This window comes from Meles meles, chromosome 1 (assembly GCF_922984935.1).
Source record: "Meles meles chromosome 1, mMelMel3.1 paternal haplotype, whole genome shotgun sequence".
NCBI classification, from domain to species: Eukaryota; Metazoa; Chordata; class Mammalia; order Carnivora; family Mustelidae; genus Meles; species Meles meles.
Genome location: NC_060066.1, coordinates 161665955 through 161692942, shown reverse-complemented (window position 1 = coordinate 161692942; position 26988 = coordinate 161665955). Strand labels below are relative to the sequence as shown.

Here is a 26988-nt window from a genome sequence, read left to right as displayed (position 1 = left end):
CATATGATCTCCCTGATATGAGGACATGGAGAAGCAACATGGGGGGGGTAGGGGGATAGGAGAAGAATAAATGAAACAAGATGGGATTGGGAGGGAGACAAACCATAAATGACTCTTAATCTCACAAAACAAACTGGGGTTTGCTGGGGGAAGGTGGGACTGGGAGAGGGGGAGGGGGCTATGGACATTGGGGAGGGGAGGCGAACCATAAGAGACTATGGACTCTGAAAAACAACCTGAGGGTTTTGAAGGGTCAGGGGTGGGAGGTTGGGGGAACAGGTGGTGGGTAATAGGGAGGGCACGTTTTGCATGGAGCACTGGGTGTTGTGCAAAAACAATGAATACTGTTACACTGAAAAAAATAAATAAAATGAAAAAAAAAAAAAAGTTAGTTTTTGAGGCTGGGAAGAGTTGCCCTCTCTGTAAGAGGCGGCCCCGAATAGTCGGTTTGATTCTCGATGCTTGGCGCAAAATAAAGCTTTGCTTGACTTTTAAAATAATAATAATAATAATAATAATAATTTTGTTCCCTTTATCTTACTGCAGAAAATCTTCAGTTATAAACAGTTAGTTGCCTCTCTGCATTCTTCCATAAAGCGGGCAATGAAAATCCAAGGTAGCTATGATATCTTACATCAGCCTGTAGAAGTTTGAGATGAATAAGGTAATGTATCTTCATTTAAATATGTTTAAAACCATATATGGGGGGTGCCTGTGTGGCTCAGTGGGTTAAGCCTCTGCCTTCCGCTCAGGTCATGATCCCAGGATCTGGGATCGAGTTCCTCATCCGGCTTCATGCTCAGAGGGAAGCCTGCTCCTCCCTCTCTTACTCTCCCTGGTTGTGTTCCCTCTCTCACTGTGTGTGTCTCTCTCTGTCAAATACATAAATAAAATCTTAAAAAAAATAAAACCACATATGGTCTAAGTAATTAAAATGAATATAGCATCCTCACATATATCTTTTATTTGTAAAGGACTCTCATAGTGTAGACCATTATTGTTTTAAAATAACTACAATTCCCTTTAACCAATACCAAAACTGCTTCTATGAGAACTATTACCAAGAAAAGCATTAACACTTACGTGCTGACGTGAAGGTCCCAAATCTCCACTCTGCTCTCATTTGCAGCTGCAAATATATAGGAGGATTTTGGAGACCAGGCAACATCGTAAACAACATAAGTGGTTGGATAAAAGCTCAAAAAGGGTGTGGTGCTCTCCTGTTGCCATATAACAACACCCCAATCTGCAGAACAGCTTAAGAACACATCATGACAAAATGGGTTCCATGCTATTTTATACACTGGGCCCTAGAATTAGAAGAACAAAATAAAATACATAGGTAAATAATATTGAACATCTTATACTTTAAACCTGACCAACAAATTAAAAAAATGCTAAGCGTTCTAGAAGATTTACGCACCATGCATTATCATGTATCATTTTAGCTGTGAGTAAGGTCATAGATAGAACCTTCCCTAACTTATGCCATATGGAGACATAAAAATACACTTGTCACAATACTAACTAAATATTAATACATATTTTACCTATTTGCTCTAAAAATATAAGGATTTTTTTTTAATGAGGGAGAAAATGCTGAAACCCATAGATGGAACGATCACAAAAGATACAGAAAATAAGTATATGCCAGACACATTTTTACTTTGGAATCAGCATGTTATCATAAGCAAAGTTTTTCAGAAATCATTTTAAATTCTATAACTTGAAGAAGAAATCAAGAATACCTAGAAGCAAGGGGTGTCTGGGTGGCTCAGTCAGTTAAGTGTCCAACTCTTGATTTCGGCACAGGTCATGATCTCAGAGTCATGAGATTGAGGCCTGTGTGGGGGTCCGTGCCGAGCATGGAGCCTGCTTAAGATTCTCTCACTTCCTCTCCCTCTGCCTCTCCCTGCACCACCCCTACTGGCTTGCATTTTCTCTCTCTCTCTCTCTCTCAAAGAGAGAAAAAAAAAAAGAATATCTAGAAGCCAAATAAGATGCCCCACATGTGATCAATTGTTTGCAACCAAGAAAGCACTTAATTCAAGTTGGTAATGCTAACTCTGAAGTTGTAAATTTATTGCATGTTAAAAGTACTGTATATAATGTTATTTTTTCAGAAATAATAAAAGATAAATTTTCCATACCTACTCTAATTAAACTGACCTTATGTCCTCTGTAGGTATCTAGGTATTGCTCATTATACGAACAGGAACATTTGTGAATATGACCTTCTTCAGTGCCAGCCAAATAGATATTTGTATCCTAAAACACAAAAAATTAAAATGTATTGGCTTGTGATACATTAGTAAATGTGCTAAATAGAAAATCAGATCCCAGGTGCCTTGGTGGCTCAGTGGATTAAAGCCTCTGCCTTTGGCTCAGGTCGCAATCCCAGGGTCCTTGGATCAAGCCCTGCATTGGTCTCTCTGCTCAGCAGGGAGCCTGCTTCCTCCTCTCTCTCTCTCTGCCTGCCCCTCTGCCTACTTGTGATCTCTGTCTGTCAAATAAATAAATAAAATCTTGAAAAAAAATCAGATCCCTCAAGATCTATTAAAATCAACTCTAGACCTAAATTAGAAATACTGTCTTGATCATGGTTGTCTGCTGTCTTTTTCTTTCTACCATAATTTTATAATAATTAAACTACCTGAAGGAGTACAGTGCAAAGAAAATATAGATTGGTTCTTTGCTGGAATAGAGGGAAGAACTTAGATCCTTTTTAGAAATTAAATGGACAAGCACTGGCTTAAAATAAGGAAGAAAATTTCTTTTTTTTTTTTTTAAGATTTTATTTATTTAACAGACAGAGATCACAAGCAGGCAGATAGTCAGGCAGAGAGAGGAGGAAGCAGGCTCCCCGCTGAGCACACAGCCTGACATGGGGCTCCATCCAAGGATCCTGGGATCATGAGATCATGATCCGAGCCGAAGGCAGAGGCTTTAACCCACTGAGCCACCAGGTGCCCCAGGTAGAAAATTTCTAATTTATTGTTCCCTAACTATGGAACTAGCAATCTAGGAAAATAGTAAGTGTTCTTTCATTAGAACTAGTCAAAGAGAAGAACAGAGGACTTAACAATAACTGTGTATATAATGTTGAAGAAATAATTCTTGCTTGGAATGAAAGATTGAACTAAATGGAATCTCAAGCATTTTTAACACTAAATGTATGTACTAAACAGAGATTTTTAAGTGGTATTTCCTACTGTGAAGTCATAGTTAAAAGGTCTGAAAGCCAGGCTCTATGTCCAGGCTGTGTAGATCAGTATCACCTAGGAGCATTTCAGAGATGCAAAATCTCAGGCCCTACCCCAGACCCACGGAATCAGAATCTGCATTAACAAGATTCCCAAGTAATCTGTATGCACATTAAAATTTGATACCCACTGCACTAGCATGTACCAGTACTTAAGAATGCAACTACTAGATCATGGAATATGAGTAGTTTTAAATAACACAATAAAATACAATTTTTTCCCCAAACTAGTACTACCAATTTATATTCAGCAGTATATGGAAATTCCCTTTGATGCACATTCTCATCAACAGTTGTGTTATGTTAGAAATCTTAAATTTTGCCATTATATGTGATATAAAATTATACTTAATGTTTTTAGGCCCCATTTTTTTTGAACAGTAACAAGGTTGAGAACATTTTTTGTTACTGGCCATTTGTATTTCTTTTTCTGTTCATGTCTCTTAACTATGTTACTCATAATATTTTTAATATTTATTTACATAAAAGTTCTTTATATATTCTATTACATATTCTTTGTCTATTATATATGTTGCAAATATCTTCTCCAAGTGTATGGCTTACCTTTTTACTTTAGTGTCTTTCGATAAACAGAAGTCCTCCTTTTAATGTAACTGGGTTTGTAACTTTTAAAAATATTAGCATTTTTTTGTGCTTTAAGAAATTTTTCCTATTTTGAGGTAATAGAAATGTTTTCTTACATCTTCTTCTAGAAGTTTTTTGTTTATGATGGGGTAGATATGTAATTCCATTTTTATATAGATAATGGTTATCCTAACACCATTTATAAACAAGTTATCTTTCTCTAGAGAGCAAGGTCACTGTCTAGAGCTGTTTTGGTCAGTCTCTAAAATCTAAGATTTCTATTCAAGAGATGTATTGGGGAACAATCTCTTTGAAAGGAACATAAATGGGCAAAGATTCACGTTGAACTATGATGCAGTTGCAACAGAGGATTCAGCCCAACCTCTAAGAAGTTCTGGAGTTGAGAGACCGCTTAAGGGTCCTGCCTCCAGGACATGTTATACCACCATCTTCCACCACCACCAATAAACCAGTGAAGTAAAATGATAGACTCAAACCAAACCATATCAAAATCAAACTAAACTTAAATGGTCTAAACAACACAATTAAAAGGCGGGCCTTGTAAGTTTAGATAAAAAAAAAAAAAAAAAGCAAGACCCAACTATATGCGACCAACGAGAAATGTACTTTTTTTTTTTTTAAGATTTATGTATTTATTTATTTGACAGAGAGAGATCATAAGTAGGCAGAGAGGCAGGCAGAGAGGCAGGCAGAGATGGGGGGGAATCAGGCTCCCTGCTGGGAAGAGAGCAAAATTCAGTGCTCATTCCCAGGACTCTGAGACCATGACCTGAGCCGAAAACAGAGGCTTAAGGCACTGAGCCCATCCAGGTACCCCAAGAAATGCACTTTAAATATAGAGCTATATGTAGGTTAAATGTAAAAGATGGAAAATGATTTAAGAAACAAAACAAACATGGTGGCATGAGGGGGAATTGGCAGGGAATGAGAGGAAAACCAAGAAATAGACTCTTCACTACAGAGAATAAACTGATAGTTACCAGAGAGGAGATGGGTAGGGGGATGGATTAAATAGATGATGGGTATTAAGGAGGGCACTAGTTGTGAAGAGCAGCAGGTGTTGTATGTAAGTGTTGATTCACTAAATTCTATACCTAAAACTAATATTACACTGTACGTTAACTGGAATTTAAATAAAATTTTTAAAAAAGATATAATATGCTAACACTAGTTAAAAGAAAGCTGGGTGGCTACATTAACATCAGACTAAGCTGATTTCAGAGTAAATAATATTACCAGTTATAAACAAGGCCACTTTATAATGACAAGAGATTTTATTAATCAAGAGAACATAAGAATCTTACACATATACCTAGAACAAAGCTTCAAGCTACATTAAACAAAAACTGATAGAATTACAGGGAAAAAAATAGATAAATCCACAATTATGGCCAGAGACTTCAATACCTTTCTCTTAATAATTGATGGAAGAAATGGGCAGGAAATGAGCAAGGACATAGTCAACTTAAACAATGCTTTCAACCAATTTAACCTGATTGTCATTCATAGAACACTCCACCCAACAGCAGCAGAATATATATTTTTCTTTTTTTTTTTTTAAAGATTTTATTTTATTTATTTGACAGAGAGAAATCACAAGAGAGGCAGGCAGAGAGAGAGGAAAGGAAGCAGGCTCTCTGCTGAGAGAGAGCCCGATGTGGGGTTCGATCCCAGGACCCTGAGATCATGACCTGAGCTGAAGGCAGTGGCTCAACCCACTGAGCCACCCAGGTGGCCCGAATATATATTTTTCTTAAGTGTACAGCAAAATTTACATGTAAATTTCACATTCTGGGCTTTAAAACAAATCTCAGTAAGTTCAAAAGGATTCAGTATAGAAAGTTCACCTCTGATTATGATGGAATTGAATTAGAAATCAATAACAGAAAGATCCTTGGAAAAGCACCAAATATTTAAACACTAAATAGTATGCTTTTCAATAATCCACCCATCAAAAAAGAAATCAAAGGACAAATTAGAAAGTATTCTGAATAGAATGAAAATGAACATACAATATATTAAAGTTTGTGGGATGCTGCCAAAGCAGTACTTAGAGAAAAATTGTAACACAAATCCCTCTATTCATAAAAGAAGAAAAGTCACAAATCAATGATCCCAGGTCCCACTTTAAAAAACTAGGAAAAGAAGAGCAAATAAAACCAAAGTAGAAGAAAGAAAAGATCAAATTGGAAATCAATTATATAGAAAACAGAAAAACAGTAGTGAAATACATAGAAACCAAAAGCTGGTTCTTTGAGATAAATAACATTGATAAATTTCTAGCCAGACTAAAGAAAAAAGAAGAGACAAGATATAAATTACTAATAGAAGGAATTAAAGAGGTGATATCACTACATATTTTATAACTATTAAGGGATATGAAGGAAATATTACTATGCCACTAAATTTAATAACTTAGATGAAATAAATTCCTTAAAAGACACAAATTACCAAAGTTCACTCAAGAAGGAACTGATTATAATGATAACCTGATATCTATTAAAATTTGAATTTCTAGTTAAAAGTTAAAAATCTTCCCCCCCAAAAAAACTCCAGTCCTAGATGGTTTATTAATTCCATCAAACATGTAATGAAGAAATAATGCTAATTGTATGTAAATTCTTTCAAAAAAGTGAAAAGGGAATACTTTTCAATTCATTCTGTAGGATTATCCTAATACCAAAACCAAACAAAGAAAATAAAACTACGGATAGATATTCCTTACAAACAAAGAAGAAAAATTTTAAACAAAATTTTAGTATACCAAATCCAACAGTAGATTAAAAGTATAAATCACGATCAAATGGGATTTAGTTCAGCAACAAACATTTAAAAATTAATGTAATTCATCATATTAACAAACTTAGAAAGAAAAACTATAGAATCATCTCCATAGATGTAGAAAAAGTGTATGACAGAAACCTAACATCCATCCCTGATAAAAGTCTCAACAAATGGTAATGTAATGGGGTCTCCTCAATGTGACTGATTGCATCTATAGAATGTTTGCATCATACTTACATCATACTTAATAGTAAAAGGACTGAATGCTTTCTCCCTAAGATCAGAAACAAGAGAGGGATGTTTGTTTTCACCACCTCTATTCATCATTGTGCTGGAGGTTCAAGCCCGCATAATCAGGAAAGAAAAAGAAATAAAAGGTAATCAGATGAGAAAGGAAGAGGCAAAGCTCTTTACTTACAAACTACATGATTATCTCAAAGTCTTTATGCCAAGGACACTTCAAGGACATTTCTCAATCCAGCACCATTGATATTTTGGGTCAGCTAATAATAATAATAATAATAATAAATATAATAAAATTATTATTATCATTATCCTTCTCTTTCTTCTTCCTCTCTCCTTCCTTTCTTCTTCCCCTTCCTCTTCTCCTTCCTCTTTTCCTTCCCCTTCCCTTTCTCTTTCTCCTTCTTCTGTGCAGAGGAAGACAGAGTTTCCTTGCACATTGTAGGATATTTAGCAGGATCCCTGGCCTCTGCCCACTAGATGCCAATAGCATTCCTTCCTATGTCCTACCTCTTAGGGCTGAAACAACCAAAAATATCTCAAGACATTGTGAAATGTACCCTGGTGGTGAAACATGCCCCTCCCTGCCAACACTGAGAACCACTGTTCCAGAGTCAAGGTGAAATGTGATTACAAGAATTTGAGAAGGAAAGCAGTTAAGGATACAACTACAGTGGTAAAAGTGAAACATAATAAAGGCTTGAACTACATTAGCAATGAGTAGGCTTGGACTGAAAGGAGTAGGACAATAAGACTTAAATATCATTGGGATGATAGGGTAGAAAATAGTAGGAGCTCAAGGTTTGGTTTGCATAATTAGGTGGATGATGGTGTCACTAAAAAAGATGATCATAGTACGTATAACAGAAAACATATGGGATATGTTTCCTTAGATGTCTGTCATAGTTGCTGAATTTTCTGATTCCAAGGAACTTCCAGATAAAAAGAATGAGAAAAAGTAGAACTTCATTATCTGCACTTTGATTTGATTCTGGGCCTGTAAGCATGAACTTAACTGGTCTTCCTGATCCTCAGAATCATGAGTTACCACTCGCATTGGAATAGAGGACTGTGCAGTAGTTTCGGTTTCTATCAATATGATAAAGTAGCAGAACGCCCAAGAGGAGCAAGGAGGGACATCCAAGTTAAACAGGAACTTTTAAAGGGAAGCTTTCCACAGTTCCTCAGAAATACAGACCTTTCCTCTAGAAAGCAGATAAAGACACGATACAGCCAACTGGAATGTGCCATTCTACCTTAGTTTGGCAGCTATGTCTACATTTGCTTTATTTTTACTTACAAGGCATAACATTTATTAACATGCTAAAACTGCTTTATATCTTAGTACATTTCAATTACTGGAAAATGTTATATGCAATAGTAAATAATGGACTGAAATAATTTACCTTAGGATGAAAAGCAAAACACATTCCAGGAGCCTGTCGAGATATCAGGGCTTCACCTTTTTTTTCCTTTTCCCCTCCCTTTTTGCTGTTGCTAGTAGTAGTTCGCCTCAAACGCATCAAATCTTTATTTAAAGAAAAAAAATGTGTCTTATTTACCACATGAAAAACTATTGTATATATAATGTGTGTCCCTTCTACAAAGAATAGTATGATTTCTGCCATCTTTTGCATGTGGTTAGGTTAAAATTAACAAAGACCAGAACAAGATGCTCAGAAAAAGCAATGACCAAGCCCAGTTTCTTTCTTATGTAGCCAAACCCAAACTGGTCACCTCGTACATGAGGCTCATGAGGAAATGTAAGGCAGCACATAACAAGAAAGATAATTTGACTGATAGATATATATGTATGAATACATTCTTTTTACCATGACAGTCTAGTCCTTTCCGTATGACCCATTTGGAGATTCTGCCATCTGCTGATATAGAAACGAGTATTTCTCTTTTGTCATCACCTGTTGTCCCTCGATCTTGTTCTATCCACTGTAGTTGCCATACAGGTCCCAAATGTTTTTGAGGGGATTCGCTAAAATGGGGGAAAGCACTAAATATAGAATCATTGTCATAATTTTTGAAAGGACATGAGTCTAAGTCATAACAGCAGCTCCCTGGAGCATTGTGACCTACTTATAGAATGATGACGTTATTGTTCAAAATTGGACTTTCACTCTAAGTATTTCAAAAAACAGGGAAAATAATCATTTTGTCACATAGTATTTTTTGTTTTTCACATTACTTACAAAAGGAAAATTTTACTGCCTCTAATTATATTAACTGCCATAACAAAAATACAAAAGAAAATATTTTCTTTCTTTTCAGAATGCATTTTCCTTACTCTCATTTACTTTTTCCTGAGTAAGTTATGTAAGTTTATTTTGGACACATTGAGTATAAGTATCTTTGCCTTTGTAAGGATTTTTTTTTTCATAGCATAAATGAATAAATTATTTAAATCTTACTTAAAGAAACAATTACCTCACCTTTCTTTCTATGTTTCAGGTTTGCCCACTGGCTTGATTCTCTCTATGGTCAAGATTTAACATTTTTCTGAAGAATTAAAATCACTTCTCAGATTACTGGCTGTTTTGCTATCAGAATAATGGGCTGCTCTGTTCATAGTACTGACTCCCTGGAGTTTTTTATGCAAAACTTCCAGAGCAATAGTTATGAATCTCTTTAAAATCATATAGTTTTGGGTGCCTGGGTGGCTCAGTTGGTTAAGTGACTGCCTTCTGGTTCAGGTCATGATCCTGGAGACATGGGATGCTGCCCCGTAACAGGCTCTCTGCTCAGCAGGGAGTCTGCTTCTCCCTTTGGCCCTCCCCTTCTCATGCTCTCTCTCTCTCAAATAAAGAAATAAAATCTTTTAAAAAATAAAATAAAATAAAGTCATATAGCTTTGATTATATGGTAAAAGTTATAGACCCTCTGCCCAGAAACAATCACAAAGGCTCCTACTTACAAAGCTATGCAAATATTTTCAACGTTAAGCTTAAGGACCCTGCGTTATGCCTATTTTCAGGTCTAGCTAATTATTCAAACACTAATATAAATATACTACTTCATTTTTGCCCCACTGGTATCTGATCTACTATAAAAACCTAATATATTCAATATCTTCCACTTTTAACTTTTCATTTTCTCAATATCATTCATTCATTCATTTATTCTTAATCGAACACTTACTATAATCCTATTACATGCCTGATATTATGTGACAGGCTGAGGATACAAAGGTAAGACTTAATCCTTCAAGTTGCTTACAAGGCTTCAGGAAGATGTATGTGTACATATATACACATACATACATATACAGTGTTGTAAGTACTATGATAACTAATACAAATGCACAAAAGAATGGAATGAGAAGGTTACTAGAGAGGGTGATACCAAAGCAATAAAGGGGACAAACTTTCAGTTACAAGATAAATAAGTTTGAGAGATCTAATATGCAGTATGATGACCATAGTTAAAATGTACTATATACTTGAAATTTGCTGAGAGAGTAGATCTTAAGTGTCCCTCCCAACACAGAAAAGGTAACTATGTGATGTGATGGGTGTATTAATCAATTTGATTGTAGTAAACATTCCACAATCTATACATATATTAAATATTTACATTGAACCGCTTAAAAAAATCAGATGGTACAACCTAAATGTATATGATCTTTATTTGACAATTGTTCCTCGATAAAGCTAGGGAAATTTTTTAAAAATTTTTTGAAAGAATAAGCATAAACTGTCAAGGAAGTTTGGTGAGGTGGGCAGAGAACATGCAGATTTTAGGATAGAGTAAATGAGGAATTATTAAATGTTTAAAAATAGTGGTATCACTCTCAACAACAACCAAAACATTCACTCAAAACTAAAAAACATTAAATTTTTACTTCTCCCTAAAAAAAGCACATATTATATGTTACATAATATTATATGTTTACCTAATTCTTGGATTCTCACCTACTATCCAGAACTGGAACATTACTGTTGCTCTGCACATTATAAATGGCAATGTTGCCATTGTGATAGCCAACTGCTAAGAGATTAGGTGCTCCAATTGAGAAATCCACAGCAGTAACTCCATATGGACTCTGATAAATGCGTTCTGGCCACTGGATAAAAAAATTATATTACATTTTAAATTTGGTGGTGGCTAAATGGTAGACATTGGCAGGGGAAGCGTAAGAAGAGCTAGTCTATATTCAGTTACTCCTCTCCTCTCCTCCTGACTTCCAGTATAGATGAGAACAAAACATCAATTAGTTATTTCCTTTATGTTGGTGAATCCTTAGAACTCAATAATTTTTAAGAAATACAGCATGGCCTTCTCCAATAATTATCCTATTTTGGTAATCTTTCCGCAGGATTTGTATGATCATCATAGATCACCTTCTTTAAGAAACAAGTAATGGGCTCCAAACAAATTATCTAGCAATGTTCCTATCTTCCAGTATTTGTTTCAGATGCTTGGATTATCTAGAAATTTCTAAACAGTGGATAGAAGAATCGCCAAAAAACTCTCTAAGGTAGTCTTTTCTACAACTCTATGAAGAGTTTTATTGTTTTATTTAATGCCTAATCTAAATTCTTTTCTTCTTCTAACAATCTATGTGGAAAAGAAGACAACTTACTGATGATGGATCTTACATCAATTCTTCCATGTTTAAAATTGCTTCTTCCTTCCTTCCTTTTATTTTACATAAACCCAGCTTCCTAATAGAATGGGGATATTTGTAAAAGCTCTATTTTTTTTTGCCCTCTGATCCTTTTCTAAGTTTTCTACTTTACATTTCAGTTATTAATTAAAATTAATATAAACTTGCAAAGTAACATATTGGTTACAACTGCTGGACAAAAATATGATGGATTCTTATTATTCTTGAAAAATTCATGCCAATAACATGGTCATATTCATCTATTTCATGTATTCAGGATAGCAGAAATCTATCTTATAAGGTGATGATTTATTCATACATTAAGAAACAACCCACTATTAAATGAAAATTAATTTTCAAAGGATTTTCACTTATGAATTTATTCTTCATTTTGATAAAAAAAATAATGGTTCGATTCTGGATCATCAGCTCTAACAGCACACAGTAAATGTTCAATAAATATTTATTAAATGAATTTACCCTATATCAGCAAAAACAAATTTTAATTCTTACAGATTAAAACCAAAGAAAATAAAGTCTTTCTTGGTCACTTTTTTTACTTTAATTATCACACACAACTATGTGTTTTATGAGAATTATGTCAACATTTAATTGACTAAAAATGGGTTTATTTCTATTTGGTTACCATAGGATTCTTTATTGACCAGCAGCAAGCCAATCCTCTTTTTTGCTCTTTAAATCCAAAATGTCCATAGCCAACCGCCAAAAGGTCCTGAAAACCAGCAAAATACATTTAAAATAACAGAGGATAGCATAAAAATATTGGAAAATGTGTAAAGATGCATATTAATGAACTGTGTTAAAAATAGTAGTAAGAAATTTGAAAAAATACATCTACTATTTTTATTTTACATCTCCATCTTCTAAAGCAAAATAATAATAATAATCATATTTTCAGACTAATGAATATCTAAAAAGAACCAATTGCTAAAAAGCTCTTTTACATATTGAGATGCTCTTTCAAGATTGTATTACTACATTATGTCTTATGGGTTTTTGAGAATGACCTAATTATTTCAAATATAAAGACAGGGTACCAGAACTGAATTGTGTCTCTTGCCTTAAAATTCATGTGTTGCAGTCTTAATCCCCATTCTCACTGTATTTGAGGATAGGGCTTTTAGGAGGTAACCAGGGTTAAATGACTTCATAAGGGTCATAATTTTAATCCAATAGGATTGATGGCCTTATAAAAAGAGGAAGAGACACCAGAGCTTGCTGTCTCCACCATGTGAGAGCACAGCAAGAAGGTGGTCATCTACAAGCCAGGAAGAGAGGCTTCACCAGTAACCAAATCAGCCAGCACCTTAATCCTAAACTTCCTGGCTTCCAGAACTATAAGAATATAAATTTCTGTTTTTTGTTTTTTTTTTAACCCAGCCAATCTATGGCATTTTGTTTTGGCATCCCAAACTGATTAATAAAGCAGGTCATTTCAAGAAATACTTGTAGACAAAAATTTAATAACCGACCAACCCAGCCTCATCTTCATAATCAGAATACCTTTATCAAAAATATATTATTATATTTTTTGCCACCACCCTATTTTCAAGCCAACATCATCTCTCTATAATTTCCTCTGCCTTAAACCACTCTTTGTCACTATTCCTTTTACCCTGACATGGACAAGCTTTTATTAATCTTTTCTAGACTAAGCATAGGTACCACTTCCCCTGAGAAACATTCCTGAGACTCTCTCTTATGTATTCCACACCACTATTTATTTCCTTTATTAAAGCACATAGAGACCATTATGCAGGCAGGGTCTATGGATGACTAAATTACTACTGCAACTCTAGTGCCTTATCAGAGGTCCTGGCACAGAGTGAATGTTCAGTAAGTACTTGTAGAATGAATTAATAAATAAGATAGATTATTACTGGTGAAGATAGATGGTTGTCATATTTGAAGCTTCATTAAAACTTATTTAACTTTAATCTCAATAGCAATGTATTCACTTTTAAAATGCTAGTATATTCAGTTTCTAAAAATGATTTATCTGTCTTTATTATAGTTAGTATTGATTATTAAATCTCACTTATCTAACAAGATGTTTCCAAACATAGTTTTATAAAGACCAATCCATACTTAAAGTATTTTATGTTATTAAAAAATAATGTGCATAATTTAAATAATGTGTTACATAGGTTTCTATAAAAATGATTAGAAGACTTCTGTTTTTTAATAACCATAACAACTAGCATATTTGCACATAGCACCTTATAAGGTGTGGCAGTAAAATAATAAGGCTAATTCTTAAACATAGTACAATGCAGTTTAAACAAACAAATTTGTTTTGACCACTTAAAAATACACTAAATATCTATTCCAAAGATATTGTCATTACACAAGAGGTTTTTGGAATCTCTAATTGAGAATCATGTCTTCAGAAGCAGTTTACAAACCCCAGGAAAAAATAAGTCTCGTTGCTCTATAATCACTCTCTCTCTCTTTTTTTTAATTTTAACTAAAGAGAAGGAGGAAAGGGACAGAGAGAGACTCTTTAAGCAAGATCCATGCCCAGCGTGGAGCCTGATGCGGGGCTCAATCTCACAACCCTAGGATCATGACCTGAGCCAAAATCGACAGTCAGACACTTAACTGACTGAGCCATCCAGTCACCCCTATAATCTTCTCTTCTTTAAAAGCAAACCTACTACTCCTAACTTGGTGGTGCCTATAATTTGCCTCAAGATGATTTCTGGCAGCAGTGCGATTAAGAGCAAGAACCCTGGAGCCAGGTGTTTGGGTTTGGATTCTAGCTGTTTCACTTACTAGTTGTATAACTTTGGGAATTTAACAGATGTGTAAGTTCATCAGGCAAGTTATTTATCCTTTTTGCACTTCAGTTTCCTCATCATCATATTGGGGATAATAGTACCTATCTCAGAGTTGTTGTGTTAATTTTTTTTTTTTAAGATTTTTATTTGTTTATTTATTTGACAGAGAGAGAGATCACAAGTAGGCAGAGAGGCAGGCAGAGAGAGAGGAGAAAGCAGGCTCCCTGCGGAGCAGAGAGCCCGATGCGGGGCTTGATCCCAGGACCTGAGATCATGACCCGAGCCGAAGGCAGTGGCTTAATCCACTGAGCCACCCAGGCGCCCCTGTTGTGTTAATTTAAGGAAAGTGCTGGCAATGGCACCTGGTACATAGTAAGTGCTGTTTAAATATTTGCTATTTTTGGTAGCAATAGTTAATTTTAGGAATCTCAAAATTATTTTGCACATTTTCAGAGTCACTGGAATAAGTATATACTTCTGAATATGATACTCTAAGAAAAATACAAATTTGAGTACACGAGTTTGATATATCTAAAAATAAATTGATTATCTATGATCTTCTGGTTTACTTTTCAATGTCTGATAAAGATTCAGAGAATACGGTGTCCCAAATACATCTCCTAAAATAAAAATATGATGTCTTCATTTTTTTAAATTTATTTTCAGCATAACAGTATTCATTGTTTTTGCACCACACCCAGTGCTCCATGCAATACGTGCCCTCCCTGTTACCCACCACCTGGTTCCCCAACCTCCCACCCCCTGTCCCTTCAAAACCCTCAGGTTATTTTTCATGATGTCTGCATTTTAAGGGGAAATTTTAGAACTATTTTCATTTTCCATTTTTGAAACATGAACTTGTAAAGGGATATTAAAACTCTGGTTTATGTCAATTAAAATCCCTTGCCTAAAATCTGAGAAAAAGAAAACTTCATTGGTACTTGACAGTTATCTTTAAATGCTAAAGATAGAATTGTTAAAATGTTCAATAACCTACAGGATTTGTTTTATTCCAGGCAAGGCTGCTCACATTAAGACCTTTGGTTAAATCACAGGAAAAGGACCAAAGTCGTTCCAAATTGGCTGGTATTGTTGACTGTTCTTTACTTATTTCTATTTCTTCTTCCTCTTCCTTTTTAACCTCTTCCTCTGTTTCTTGTTCAAGTTTTTCACCTTCTAGAAAGTCTTCAAGTTCTTTAGGTTCTGGTTCTAAAATTAAATCACAAAAAGAGATTATTTTCCTCTATACCTACAGAAGCCTGGCAAGGTCTCCAAACAGCATCTCTGTCTATGAGACGCTTTAAGCACCAGTGAATCTGCTGGAACATGTGGCCCAAGTGACAAGGCATTCCGAATGACCGCCTGGACCTGTTGTAGAATCCTCTGTTGTTCTGGGTCCCACTCAAAGGAGCACCTTTTCCGTTCACTCAGTTAATGAGCCAAGTAACACGTCCAGATGAGGAACATGTTGCCTCCAAAGAACAAAGAAGTCTACTAGGCGTTGTAACTTTTGTTTGGTTCTAAGAGGGGCAAGATGAAACAATTTATCCTTCACCTTGGTAGGTATATCTTGACATAACCCATACCACAAGACCCTTGGAAATTTCACTGATGTGGAAAGCCCCTAAAAATTTTTATCAGTTATTTCTCACCCTCTGGCATGCAAATGCCTTACCAATAAGTCTACTTCTTGTTCACTGGGTTCAGTCAGCATAATATCCTCAATATTATGGACCAGTAATGGACCAGTGTGATATTTTGTTGAAGGGAAAAGTACCTGCAGACTCGATTATGACATAAAGCTAAAGAAGAGAGGCCTCAGAGGAAACCAACTCTGCTCACACCTTGATCATGGGCTTCCAGACTCCAGAATTATGAGAAAGTAAATTTCTGTTGTTTAAGCCACACAGTTTGTGGTATTTTGTTATGGCAGCCCTAGCAAACCAAAACAGCCCCTACCTATTTCTCTTTGAGGGATGTGATGATCAACTAGCCAATGCCATGGGTTTCTGTGAATCAGACTATTCTGATTTCTGCTTTGTCTGCTATGGTAACCATGCCCTCCTTTCCTTTGGTAATTAAGTGTTGCCACTTATCTCCTGCCATTCAGGATCCAATTTTTAAGGATTTCAGTTTACTGGCAGCAGTTCCCACTGTAATGTCTGACCTACAGAGAAGAGTGACCACAGAGTTCTTCAAGGATGTTGGGATACCCCCTCACAAATGTATTTCTCACAATTGTGATAAAAGGTGTATTATCCTTCTGCAGTGGGTGAGAAAGTTGTCATGATAAACCCACCCTAACATTCCAAAGTCCCTAAACTTAGGATACCTTTCTCTATAGTGTCCCAAAGCAGTTCTGACTTCAACTTCATTTACTGAAAACCACATTTTGGTCCAATATTAGCTAACAAGAAAGAAAGAAAAGAAAAGAAAAAAGAAAAGGAGAAACTAAACTATTAGAACCATTTCTAATCCCCTGAGCTCCAACACTGGGTCCAGAATCTCTGCTTAGTGGATCCATATCGGTAAACTTGATCTGATGTAACTTTATATTCCTTCCATCATTACCCTACACCTTTAATATCCATTCCTGCATATATTCCTCAGATTTCTGCCTGTATAAATTGGAAAAAATCAGCAGTCAATTCTGCAAGAAGTCATAACAACCCTCCAAATGTGTACAGACCTAACAAGTTACATAACATGAAACAAAAAAAAAATAGATCTGAAATGAGAAATAAATCCACAATTACAGTTCAGATTTCAATACTCCTCTCTTAATAACTGATAGAATAGGTAGACAGAAAATCAGTAAGGATACAGATAAATTGAGCATCATTATTAACCATCTTGACCTAATGACAATTATAGAACAGGCCATCCAAAAACACCAGTATACATATTCTTCCCAAGTATCATAGCAAATTCTTTAAGATAGAACATATCATGGATCACAAACAAACAAAAAGACCTTAACAAATCTAAAAGAATAGAAATCAAAGTATATTCTCAGACCATAATGGAATTAAATAAGAAATTAATAATAGAATACAGATAGAAAATCCCAAAATATGTGGATATTAAGTAATATTTATAAATAACACATGGGTCAATGAAGTGGTCTCAAAAGAAATTTTAAAAATTTTTAATGAAATGAAAATACAACACATCAAATTTTATGAAATTCAGCTAAAGCAGTGTTTACAAGGCATATTTTAGGAAAGAAGAAAATTAAATATATATTTTACATATGTATCACCTATTCTATTCCTAGGTATTGACCCAAGAGAGATAAAAGCAAATGTCCAAGCAAAGACTTGTATACCAATATTCACACCGACATTATTTGTATGGTCCCAAACTGGAAATAAATATCAATCAACAGGCAAAAGAATAAACACAGTGCAAGATAGTCATACAATGGAATACTCATCAGTAATAAAAAGAAATGAACTATGATACATACTACATTAGCAAATCTGAAAATAATTTTGCTGAGTGAAAAGAAGCCAGATAAATAAGGGTACATAATGTATGCTTACATTTATATAAAATTCTAGGAAATATAAACTAATCTATATAGGGATATAAAGCAAAACAGTGGTTTCTTAAAAATGAGGGTGGGGTAAGGAGGAACAGAAAGGAAGGATTCTAGCGGACATGGAGAGAAATTTGAGGGTGATGAATACATTCATTACCATTATATATCATTGTATATATCATCGATTGTGATGCTGTATTAAAGCCTATTAAATTATATACTTTAAATATGTGCAGTTTTTTTATTTGTTACTTATACCTCAATAGCTGTTAAGAAATAACAATGGCATATCACTCTTTAAATGAACCCAAGATAATATAAATATTGCAGCATTTTTAATTGTGAGAAAATTCATTGATATGCATAGATTTTAGCTGTACGGTTTAATAGGTTAAATATACACACCAATGTAACCAACACACCAGTCAAGATAGAGAACAAGTTTATAACAAGATAGAGAAAAAGTTTCTTCATGCCACTTTCCAGGTAAGCTCAACCCCCCACAGCCAAACACTGGTTTGATTTCTATCACCTCAGATTAGTTTTATTTGTGATAGCATATCACATAAATGGGTTTGGTGGTATGTATTGTTTTGTGTCTGGCTTCCTTCACTTGACAATGCTTTTGAGATCCATCAAGGTTACTATGTATGTAAGTAGTTCATTCATTTTTATTCCTGAGTTGTGCTCCATCATTTGTTTATGCATTGACCTGTTGATGGACATCTGGGCTATTATGAATAAAGTTGCTATGAGCATCCTTACATAAGTGTTTTTTGCAGACATATGTTTTCTTTTCTTGGGTGACAGGGACAGGGACAGGGATCACTGGGTGGATCTATACTTAACATTTTAAGAAACTTCCCAGCAGGGGCGCCTGGGTGGCTCAGTGGGTTAAAGCCTCTGCCTTCGGCTCAGGTCATGATCCCAGGGTCCTGGGATCGAGCCCCGCATCGGGCTCTCTGCTCAGCAGGGAGCCTGCTTCCTCCTCTCTCTCTCTGCCTACTTGTAATTTCTGTCTTTCAAATAAATGAATAAAATCTTTAAAAAAAAAAAAAGAAACTTCCCAGCAGACTTCCAACATGGTTGTACAATCTCAAACTCCTACAGCAATATATAAAAAACCCAGTTACTCCATTTTCTTGCTTGGTGTTGTCAGTCTTTTTAATTTTAGACATTCCAACTAGTGTACAGTGGCATTTTGTTATGGTTTCAACTTGTATTTCCTTGACAACAAATAGTGTTTAGTACCTTTAAAGTGTCTACTGATCATTCATGTACATTTTAGTGAAGTTTCTGTTCAAATCTTTTGCCTATTTTTTATTAGACTATTTTTTTATAGGCTGTATGTGTCCTTTACATATTCCTAATTTATGTCTTTGGACAGAGGTATGTTGTAAACATATTCTTCTAGACTGTTACTTGCATTTTCCCCCCTTAACAGTGTTACTCAAAGAGCAGACATTGTAACTACCTCAAAAGCCTTACCAATTTTTTTCTTTCATGTCTTGGGATTTTGGTGTATTAAATAATCTTTTCTGATGCTAAGATCACAAACATTTTCTCTTTTGTCTTCTTCTAGAATTTATCGTTTTAATTTTTATATTTAAATCTATAGCCCATCTGAGTTAATTTATATGTATGAAATGACATGGGAGTTGAGGTTCATTTCCCCCCCCCCAGTGGATATCTGATTGTTTCAGCATCATTTATGAAAAGATCAGTCTTTTTAAATTAGTTCACCTTGGCATATTTGTCAAAAATCAAGTGACCATATAAATGTGTATTTATTTCTGGAACCACTCTTATTCTATCTTAGCCATCTATATGTCTACACTTAGACAAATACCACACTTCCTACATTTCTATAACTTTATAACAAATCATTTGTGATCAAATAGGGTAAGTCCTTCAACTTTATTCTTCTGTTTCAGAATAGGCTTGGTTATTCTAAGTTGTTTGCTTTGCCAAATAAAATGGGTGATCATTTTGACAATTTAATTATCTTTAAGGAAAAATTTTAAATACTAAGAAATGTTTCTTACTTTCACTCACATTTTCCAATTCTAGCACTCTATTAGTTTGTGTAGATCCTAATTTCTGTTATTATTTTTTATCAGTCTGAAGGACTTCCTTTAACATTCCTTGCAATGTTTGTCTGCTGGCAATGAATTCTCTCAGCTTTCATTTGTCTGAACATGTTTTTATTTCACCTTGATATCTGAAGGATATTTTCTCTAAGTGTAGAATTTTCTAGCACAGTAAAAATGTCATTGCATTGTCTTCTGGCTTCTGATGAGAAACAAGGTCATTATTAGCTTTATTCTCCAAATGTCATGCTTTTCTCTGGCAACATTTAAGATTTTTTGACATAGTACTTATGATGTGCCTCAATGTGGTTTTCATTGTGTTTATCTTGTTTAGGTTTCATTGAGCTTCTTATAATTGGTTTAAGATTTTTTTTCAAGTACAGAAAACTTTCAGTTACCTTTCTTCAAGTTATTTTTCTACTTCTCCTCCTCTCTTTTCCACTACTACAACCCCAATTTCATGTATGTTAAGTCACATGACCTTGTGACACAAGTCACTGAGGCTCTTTTTTTTTTCTTTTTAGCCTTATTTCTCTCTGTACTTCAGTTTGGAATGTTCCTACTGCTTTGTCTTTAAGCTCACTGATACTGATCTCCTGGTCTGATAAGACCATCCATTGAACTTTTCATTCAAGTATTACATTTTTCAATTCTAGAAGTTCAGTTTGGCTCTATATGTAGCTTTTATTGCTTTCCTCATTATATTCTTATTTCCCTTTAAACCCTTAAGTATATGCTAATAGCATTTTCCTTAATAGACTTATTTTTAGAGAAGTTTTACATTCACAGAAAAATTGAACTTAAAGTAGAGAGAATTCCTCTATACCCAAACTCATACATGCACAGAAAAAAATGGAACTTAGAGTTCCTCTACACTCAAACACAGATACATGCACAACTCCCCTCAGAATCATCATCCTGCACCAGTGATGTATTTGTTAAAATCAATGAACCCACGGTGACAAATCATAATCATCCAAACTCCATAGTTTACATTAGGGTTCACCCCTGGTGTGTAAATTCTATGGGTTTGGACAAATGCACAATTACATGTACTCACCATTATAGCATCAGACAGAATAGTTTCACTGCTCTACAAATCTTATGTTCTCTGCCTATTCATTCCTCCCAGCCCTCAAGTCCCTAGCAACCAATGATCTTTTTATTGTCTCCATATTTTTGTCTTTTCCAGAATGTCACACATTTGGAACTATACCATATAATGTCTTTTTAGACTGGCTTCATTCATTTAGTAACATGCATTTAAGTTTTCTCCACATCCATTCATGGCTTGAACATTTATTTCTTTTTTGTGCTGAATAATATTGCATTGTCTGGATATGCCACAATTTACTTATCCATTCACCTATTGAAGGAGATCTTGGTTACTTCCAAATTTGGGCAATTATGAATAAAACTGCTGTAACCATTTGTGTGCAGGTTTTTGTGGGTATGTAAGTATTTAACCACACTGGGTAAATACTAAGGAGTGTGATTATGGACCATATGGTAATAGTATGTTTAGTTTTGTAAGGAACTGCCAAACTGTCTTCCAAAGTGGTGGAACTATTCATTGTGCAATCCCACCAGCATTGAATGAGAGTTCTTGTTCTATATCTTTGCCAGTATTTGGTGGTGTCAGTGTTTTTTATTTTTATCATTCTAATAGGTATGCAGTGGTATCTCATTGTTGTTACAGTTTACAATTCCCTAGTGAGCTATGATGTGGAGCATCTTTTTATATGCCCATTTGCCATGTGTATATTTGGGGGGCAGAAGTGTCCGTTAATGTCTTTTGCCCATTTTTTGATCATGTTGTTTTTCATTATAGAGTTTTAAGAAATATTTGTATATTTTGGATGAGTCCTTTAACAGATATGTCTTTTGCAAATACTTTCTCCAGTCTGTGACATAACTTCTTATTCTCCTCATAATGTCTTTTACAGTGGAGAAGTTTATCATGCCTTTGCTGTTAAATCTCCAAAGTCATTGCTATACCTTAAGATTATTTAGATTTTCTCCTATGTTGACTTTTAGAAGTTCTGTAGTTTGGTATCTTATATCAAAGTCTATGACCTATTTTGGGTTAATTTTGGTGAATGATAAAAGGTTTGTGTCTGGATTCTTTATTTTGCACGTAAATGACCATTTGCTTCAGTACCATTGGTGGAAAAGACTACCATTTCTTCATTGAATTGCTTTTTCTCTTTTGTGAAAGATCAGTTGACTATAACTATGTGCACCTATTTTGGGGCTCTCTATTCTGCTCTGCTGAAATATGTGTCTATTCTTTTGTCTGTACCATTTTTTTGTCTGTACTACTATAGCTTTACAAGTCTTGAAATCAGGTAGTGTGTGTCTTCCAGATTTGTTCTTCTCCTTAAATATTGTGTTCGCTATTGTGGGTACCCTGGACAAAATTCAACACCCATTTATCTTTGAAAATGTTTAGAAAACTAGAAAGAGGCAGATTCCCTCAAACCAACAAAAGGTATCTACAAAAAATTACACCTAACATCATATTTAATGACAAAATATTGAATACTTTCCCTTAAGCTTAGAAATAAGACAAAGACATTTGCAATCTTGGGGCAGGCGAAGATATCTTAAAGAGGACATGGAAAACATTAACTACAAAAGAAAAAAACCTGATAGATAAGACTTCATTAAAATTAAAAACTTCTACTATCAAAAGAAAAATATATTGGTAAGTTACTGACTTAGACTAAAAAGTTTTAATACATGTATCTTTCAAAGAGCTTATTCCAGAATATATTAAAAAAAAAACTCCTACAACTTGATTTTAAAAAAGAAAAGATAATTCAGTTTAAAATGGCAAAGGAGGGGCACCTGGGTGGCTCAGAGGGTTAAAGCCTCTGCCTTCGGTTCAGGTCATGATCCCAGGGTCCTGGGATCGAGCCCCGCATCGGGCTCTCTCCTTGGTGGGGAGCCTGCTTCCTCCTCTCTTTCTCTCTCCCTGCCTGCCTCTCTGCCTACTTGTGATCTCTCTCTGTCGAATAAATAGATAAAATCTTAAAAAAATAAAATAAAATAAAATAAAATGGCAAAGGACGGGGCATCTGGGTGGCTCAATGGGTTAAGCCTCTGCCTTCGGCTCAGGTCATGATCCCAGTGTCCCGGGATCGAGCCCCACATCGGGCTCTCTGCTCCGCAGGGAGCCTGCTTCCTCCTCTCTCTCTGCCTGCCTCACTACCTAGTTGTGATTTCTCTCTGTCAAATAAATAAAATATTAAAAAAACAAAAAAACAAAAAACCAGCTTGATTTTAAAAACGAAAAGATAATTCAATTTAAAATGGCAAAGGACAGGGCACCTGGGTGGCTCAATGGGTTAAGCCTCTGCCTTAGGCTCAGATCATGATCTCAGGATCCTGCCCCACATTGCGGGGCTCTCTGCTCAGCAGGGGGCCTGCTTCCCCCTTCCCTGCTGCCTGCCTCTCTGCTTACTTGTGATCTCTCTCTCTCTGTCAAATAAATAAATAAAATCTTTTTTTAAAAAATGGCAAAGGACTTGACCAAACATTACACAAAAGAAGATATATAAATGACCAAAAAAAGCACATGAATAAGTATTCAACATGATTAGTCTTTAAGACAACATTCATCAGCCTTGATGAATCTCAAAAATATGATGTTGAGGGAAAGAAGCCAGACACGAAAGAATACAAGTGGCCCTGGAACAACACAGGTTTGAACTGTGTGGGTCCATTTACATGTGAGATTTTTTAAAAAGCGTTAACAGCAAAAGCCACAAGGCATTTATTTGCAACTACCCAACCCACTCTCCAAAGATGGAATAGAAGGCAACTGGCACAGAGGCAGCACTTGCTACATGAGTGCCAGGGGAGGCCTACTGAGGGAAGGTCTGCAGGTCACTGTTAAGTGAGGGTAGGGTGGTCAGGTGGTACATCCAGGGCTAGCACGCAGAAGGCTAAGCTAAAGCAGAAGAATACACCCAGAGGGCAGTGATGGTGTTGCGCTCGGAGCTCCATGCCCCCCAGAGTCCTCCACTCTCTGGCTTCCAGAGCCGCATCAGGGGAGCCATGGACCTTGGCCCTATTGCAGGCCCTAGTGCAGATTCTTCCCTGAGGTGGTTGTGTCCATAATCTGTAACCAGTGTTGGCTTCAGGTCAGAATTAAACAAAATCCTTACCTGTATTACCAGAAACCCCAGCATTATGAAATCTATTTGGGAACTGGCTGTCCTATAATGGGAGGGGATGTTGGATTTCTTTGAGTTCTTTTACCCTCTCTCTTCTTGTGAAATCAGAGTTAGAGAGCACCCATGAAGTACTCTTAGCAAAAGTTCCGTCATTTACGTGCTGGCCAATTTAAATACATATGACTGGTATGTATTTATCCTGATACGCTACTATATTCAAAGAAAGTCTGTATTCACCTTTGTGCAAAAAGAGAAAAAGAATAACAGTTAATGTGGGGCAATAGTCCAAGGGCCAGTGCAACAGGAAAAGTCAACATCACCTCAAATGAAAAATGTGGGGACTCACCCACAAGTGTCTTTGGGGGCAGGAATTAACCTATACATTCTGGATGGTGAGGCACCCAGATGACCTTGGCATGGTGACTGTCTGAGGATGGCACTGCCTGGTAGAAGTTGGACTGGTGCCCGTGGATATCCTCTTTCACCAATCCATAAAAGATTTTTTTGCTCCAGTATCTATGTTAATGAAGTCTTTGGATAGGGGAAAAAGGAGCTTCCCTAGATTTTAATTTTATAATAAAGGCATTTTTAAAAGAAAAAAGAGAGAGAGAGAGAGAGCTGCGTATTCCTGTTTGGCTGCAGCTGAAATGGCCACCTCCAGGTAGTACACCTGGTATACAACTCTAGGTAGTGGTCCAGCGCTGTTGTACCTCTAGACTTCTTCTACCACCCATGGGTCCACCCAGCAGCTGCTGCTGGGCAGCTGAGGCCACCAGACTGCAGAACTTTGTCATTCTGGGACCAGCCCCTCCCACTGCCCCTGGCCCAGGCTAGTGTATGTACAAAACTGTAAATGTATTTTATTTTCCTTATGATTTTCTTAATACCATTTTCTTTTCTCTAGGTTGCTTTACTGTAAGAACACAGTACATAATATATATAACCTACAAAATGTGTGTTAACTGACTGTTTATGCTATTGGTAAGGCTTCCAGTCAACAGTAGGCTGTTAAGTTTTGGGGGAATCAAAAGTTGTACTTGGAGTTCCAACTGTGCCAGGGTCATCATCCCTTAAGCCCTGCCTTGTTCAAGGATCAACTGTACTTACTATATGAGCCCCTTATATGATATACCAAAACAATTAATCTATGATGAGAAATATCAGATTAAATGCCTATTTATGGGGGTTAAGGTTTAACCAGAAGATAGCACAAGGAAAATCTTAGGGTTTATAATTTATTCTAGGCAATGGGAAGTTACGGCAGTTTTTTTTTTTTTTTTTAATTTATTTGATAGACAGAGATCACAAGTAGGCAGAGAGACAGGCAGAGAGAGAGAGGAAGCAGGCTCCCCACTGAGCAGAGAGCCCGATGTGGGGCTCGATCCCAGGACCCTGGAATCATGACCTGAGCTGAAGGCAGAGGCTTAACCCACTGAGCCACCCAGGTGCCCCTACTGCAGTTTTTTTTTTTAAATAGTTAAGTTACCATGTTCAAACCCATGTCTAGGCTACATCAGCACAACAGGATAGTAGAGTGTAAAGAGAATTAGAATGAGATCAGAAGAACTTGTTTGAATGCCTAGCTTTTTTTTTTTTTTTTCCCCTTTTTATTTATTTATTTCTTTTTCAGCGTAACAGTATTCATTCTTTTTGCACAACACCCAGTGCTCCATGCAAAACGTGCCCTCCCCATCACCCACCACCTGTTCCCCCAACCTCCCACCCCTGACCCTTCAAAACCCTCAGGTTGTTTTTCAGAGTCCATAGTCTCTTATGGTTCGCCTCCCCTCCCCAATGTCCATAGCCCGCACCCCCTCTCCCAATCCCACCTCCCCCCAGCAACCCCCAGTTTGTTTTGTGAGATTAAGAGTCATTTATGGTTTGTCTCCCTCCCAATCCCATCTCGTTTCATTTATTCTTCTCCTATCCCCCTAACCCCCATGTTGCTTCTCCATGTCCTCATATCAGGGAGATCATATGATAGTTGTCTTTCTCCGATTGACTTATTTCACTAAGCATGATACGCTCTAGTTCCATCCACGTCGTCGCAAATGGCAAGATTTCATTTCTTTTGATGGCTGCATAGTATTCCATTGTGTATATATACCACATCTTCTTGATCCATTCATCTGTTGATGGACATCTAGGTTCTTTCCATAGTCTGGCTATTGTAGACATTGCTGCTATAAACATTCGGGTACACGTGCCCCTTCGGATCACTATGTTTGTATCTTTAGGGTAAATACCCAGTAGTGCAATTGCTGGGTCATAGGGTAGTTCTATTTTCAACATTTTGAGGAACCTCCATGCTGTTTTCCAGAGTGGTTGCACCAGCTTGCATTCCCACCAACAGTGGAGGAGGGTTCCCCTTTCTCCACATCCTCTCCAGCATCTGTCATTTCCTGACTTGTTAATTTTAGCCATTCTGACTGGTGTGAGGTGATATCTCATTGTGGTTTTGATTTGTATTTCCCTGATGCCGAGTGACGTGGAGCACTTTTTCATGTGTCTGTTGGCCATCTGGATGTCTTCTTTGCAGAAATGTCTGTTCATGTCCTCTGTCCATTTCTTGATTGGATTGTTTGTTCTTTGGGTGTTGAGTTTGCTAAGTTCCTTATAGATTTTGGATACTAGCCCTTTATCTGATATGTCGTTTGCAAATATCTTCTCCCATTCTGTCAGCTGTCTTTTGGTTTTGTTAACTGTTTCCTTTGCTGTGCAAAAGCTTTTGATCTTGATGAAATCCCAATAGTTCATTTTCGCCCTTGCTTCCCTTGCCTTTGCCGTTGTTCCTAGGAAGATGTTGCTGCGGCTAGACTCTAAACTTGGAAAGTTTCTATGCATCTCATCTTCTTCATT

General features: G+C 36.1%; 1 protein-coding gene across 2 annotated transcripts in view; it reads right to left on the bottom strand.

Annotated features, from left to right (window-relative positions):
- DNAI4 (dynein axonemal intermediate chain 4) overlaps positions 1-26988 on the bottom strand; it is an 85542-nt gene that overhangs the window by 9791 nt on the left and 48763 nt on the right. For both annotated transcript variants that reach the window (XM_045981525.1, XM_045981535.1), the window contains 7 exons: positions 15312-15523; positions 12160-12246; positions 10819-10970; positions 8728-8885; positions 8302-8423; positions 2170-2268; positions 1084-1310 (listed from right to left, as the gene is read on the bottom strand). In XM_045981525.1, the coding sequence (XP_045837481.1) occupies positions 1084-1310; positions 2170-2268; positions 8302-8423; positions 8728-8885; positions 10819-10970; positions 12160-12246; positions 15312-15523 (1057 nt within the window). The remainder of the gene's footprint in view (positions 1-1083; positions 1311-2169; positions 2269-8301; positions 8424-8727; positions 8886-10818; positions 10971-12159; positions 12247-15311; positions 15524-26988) is intronic.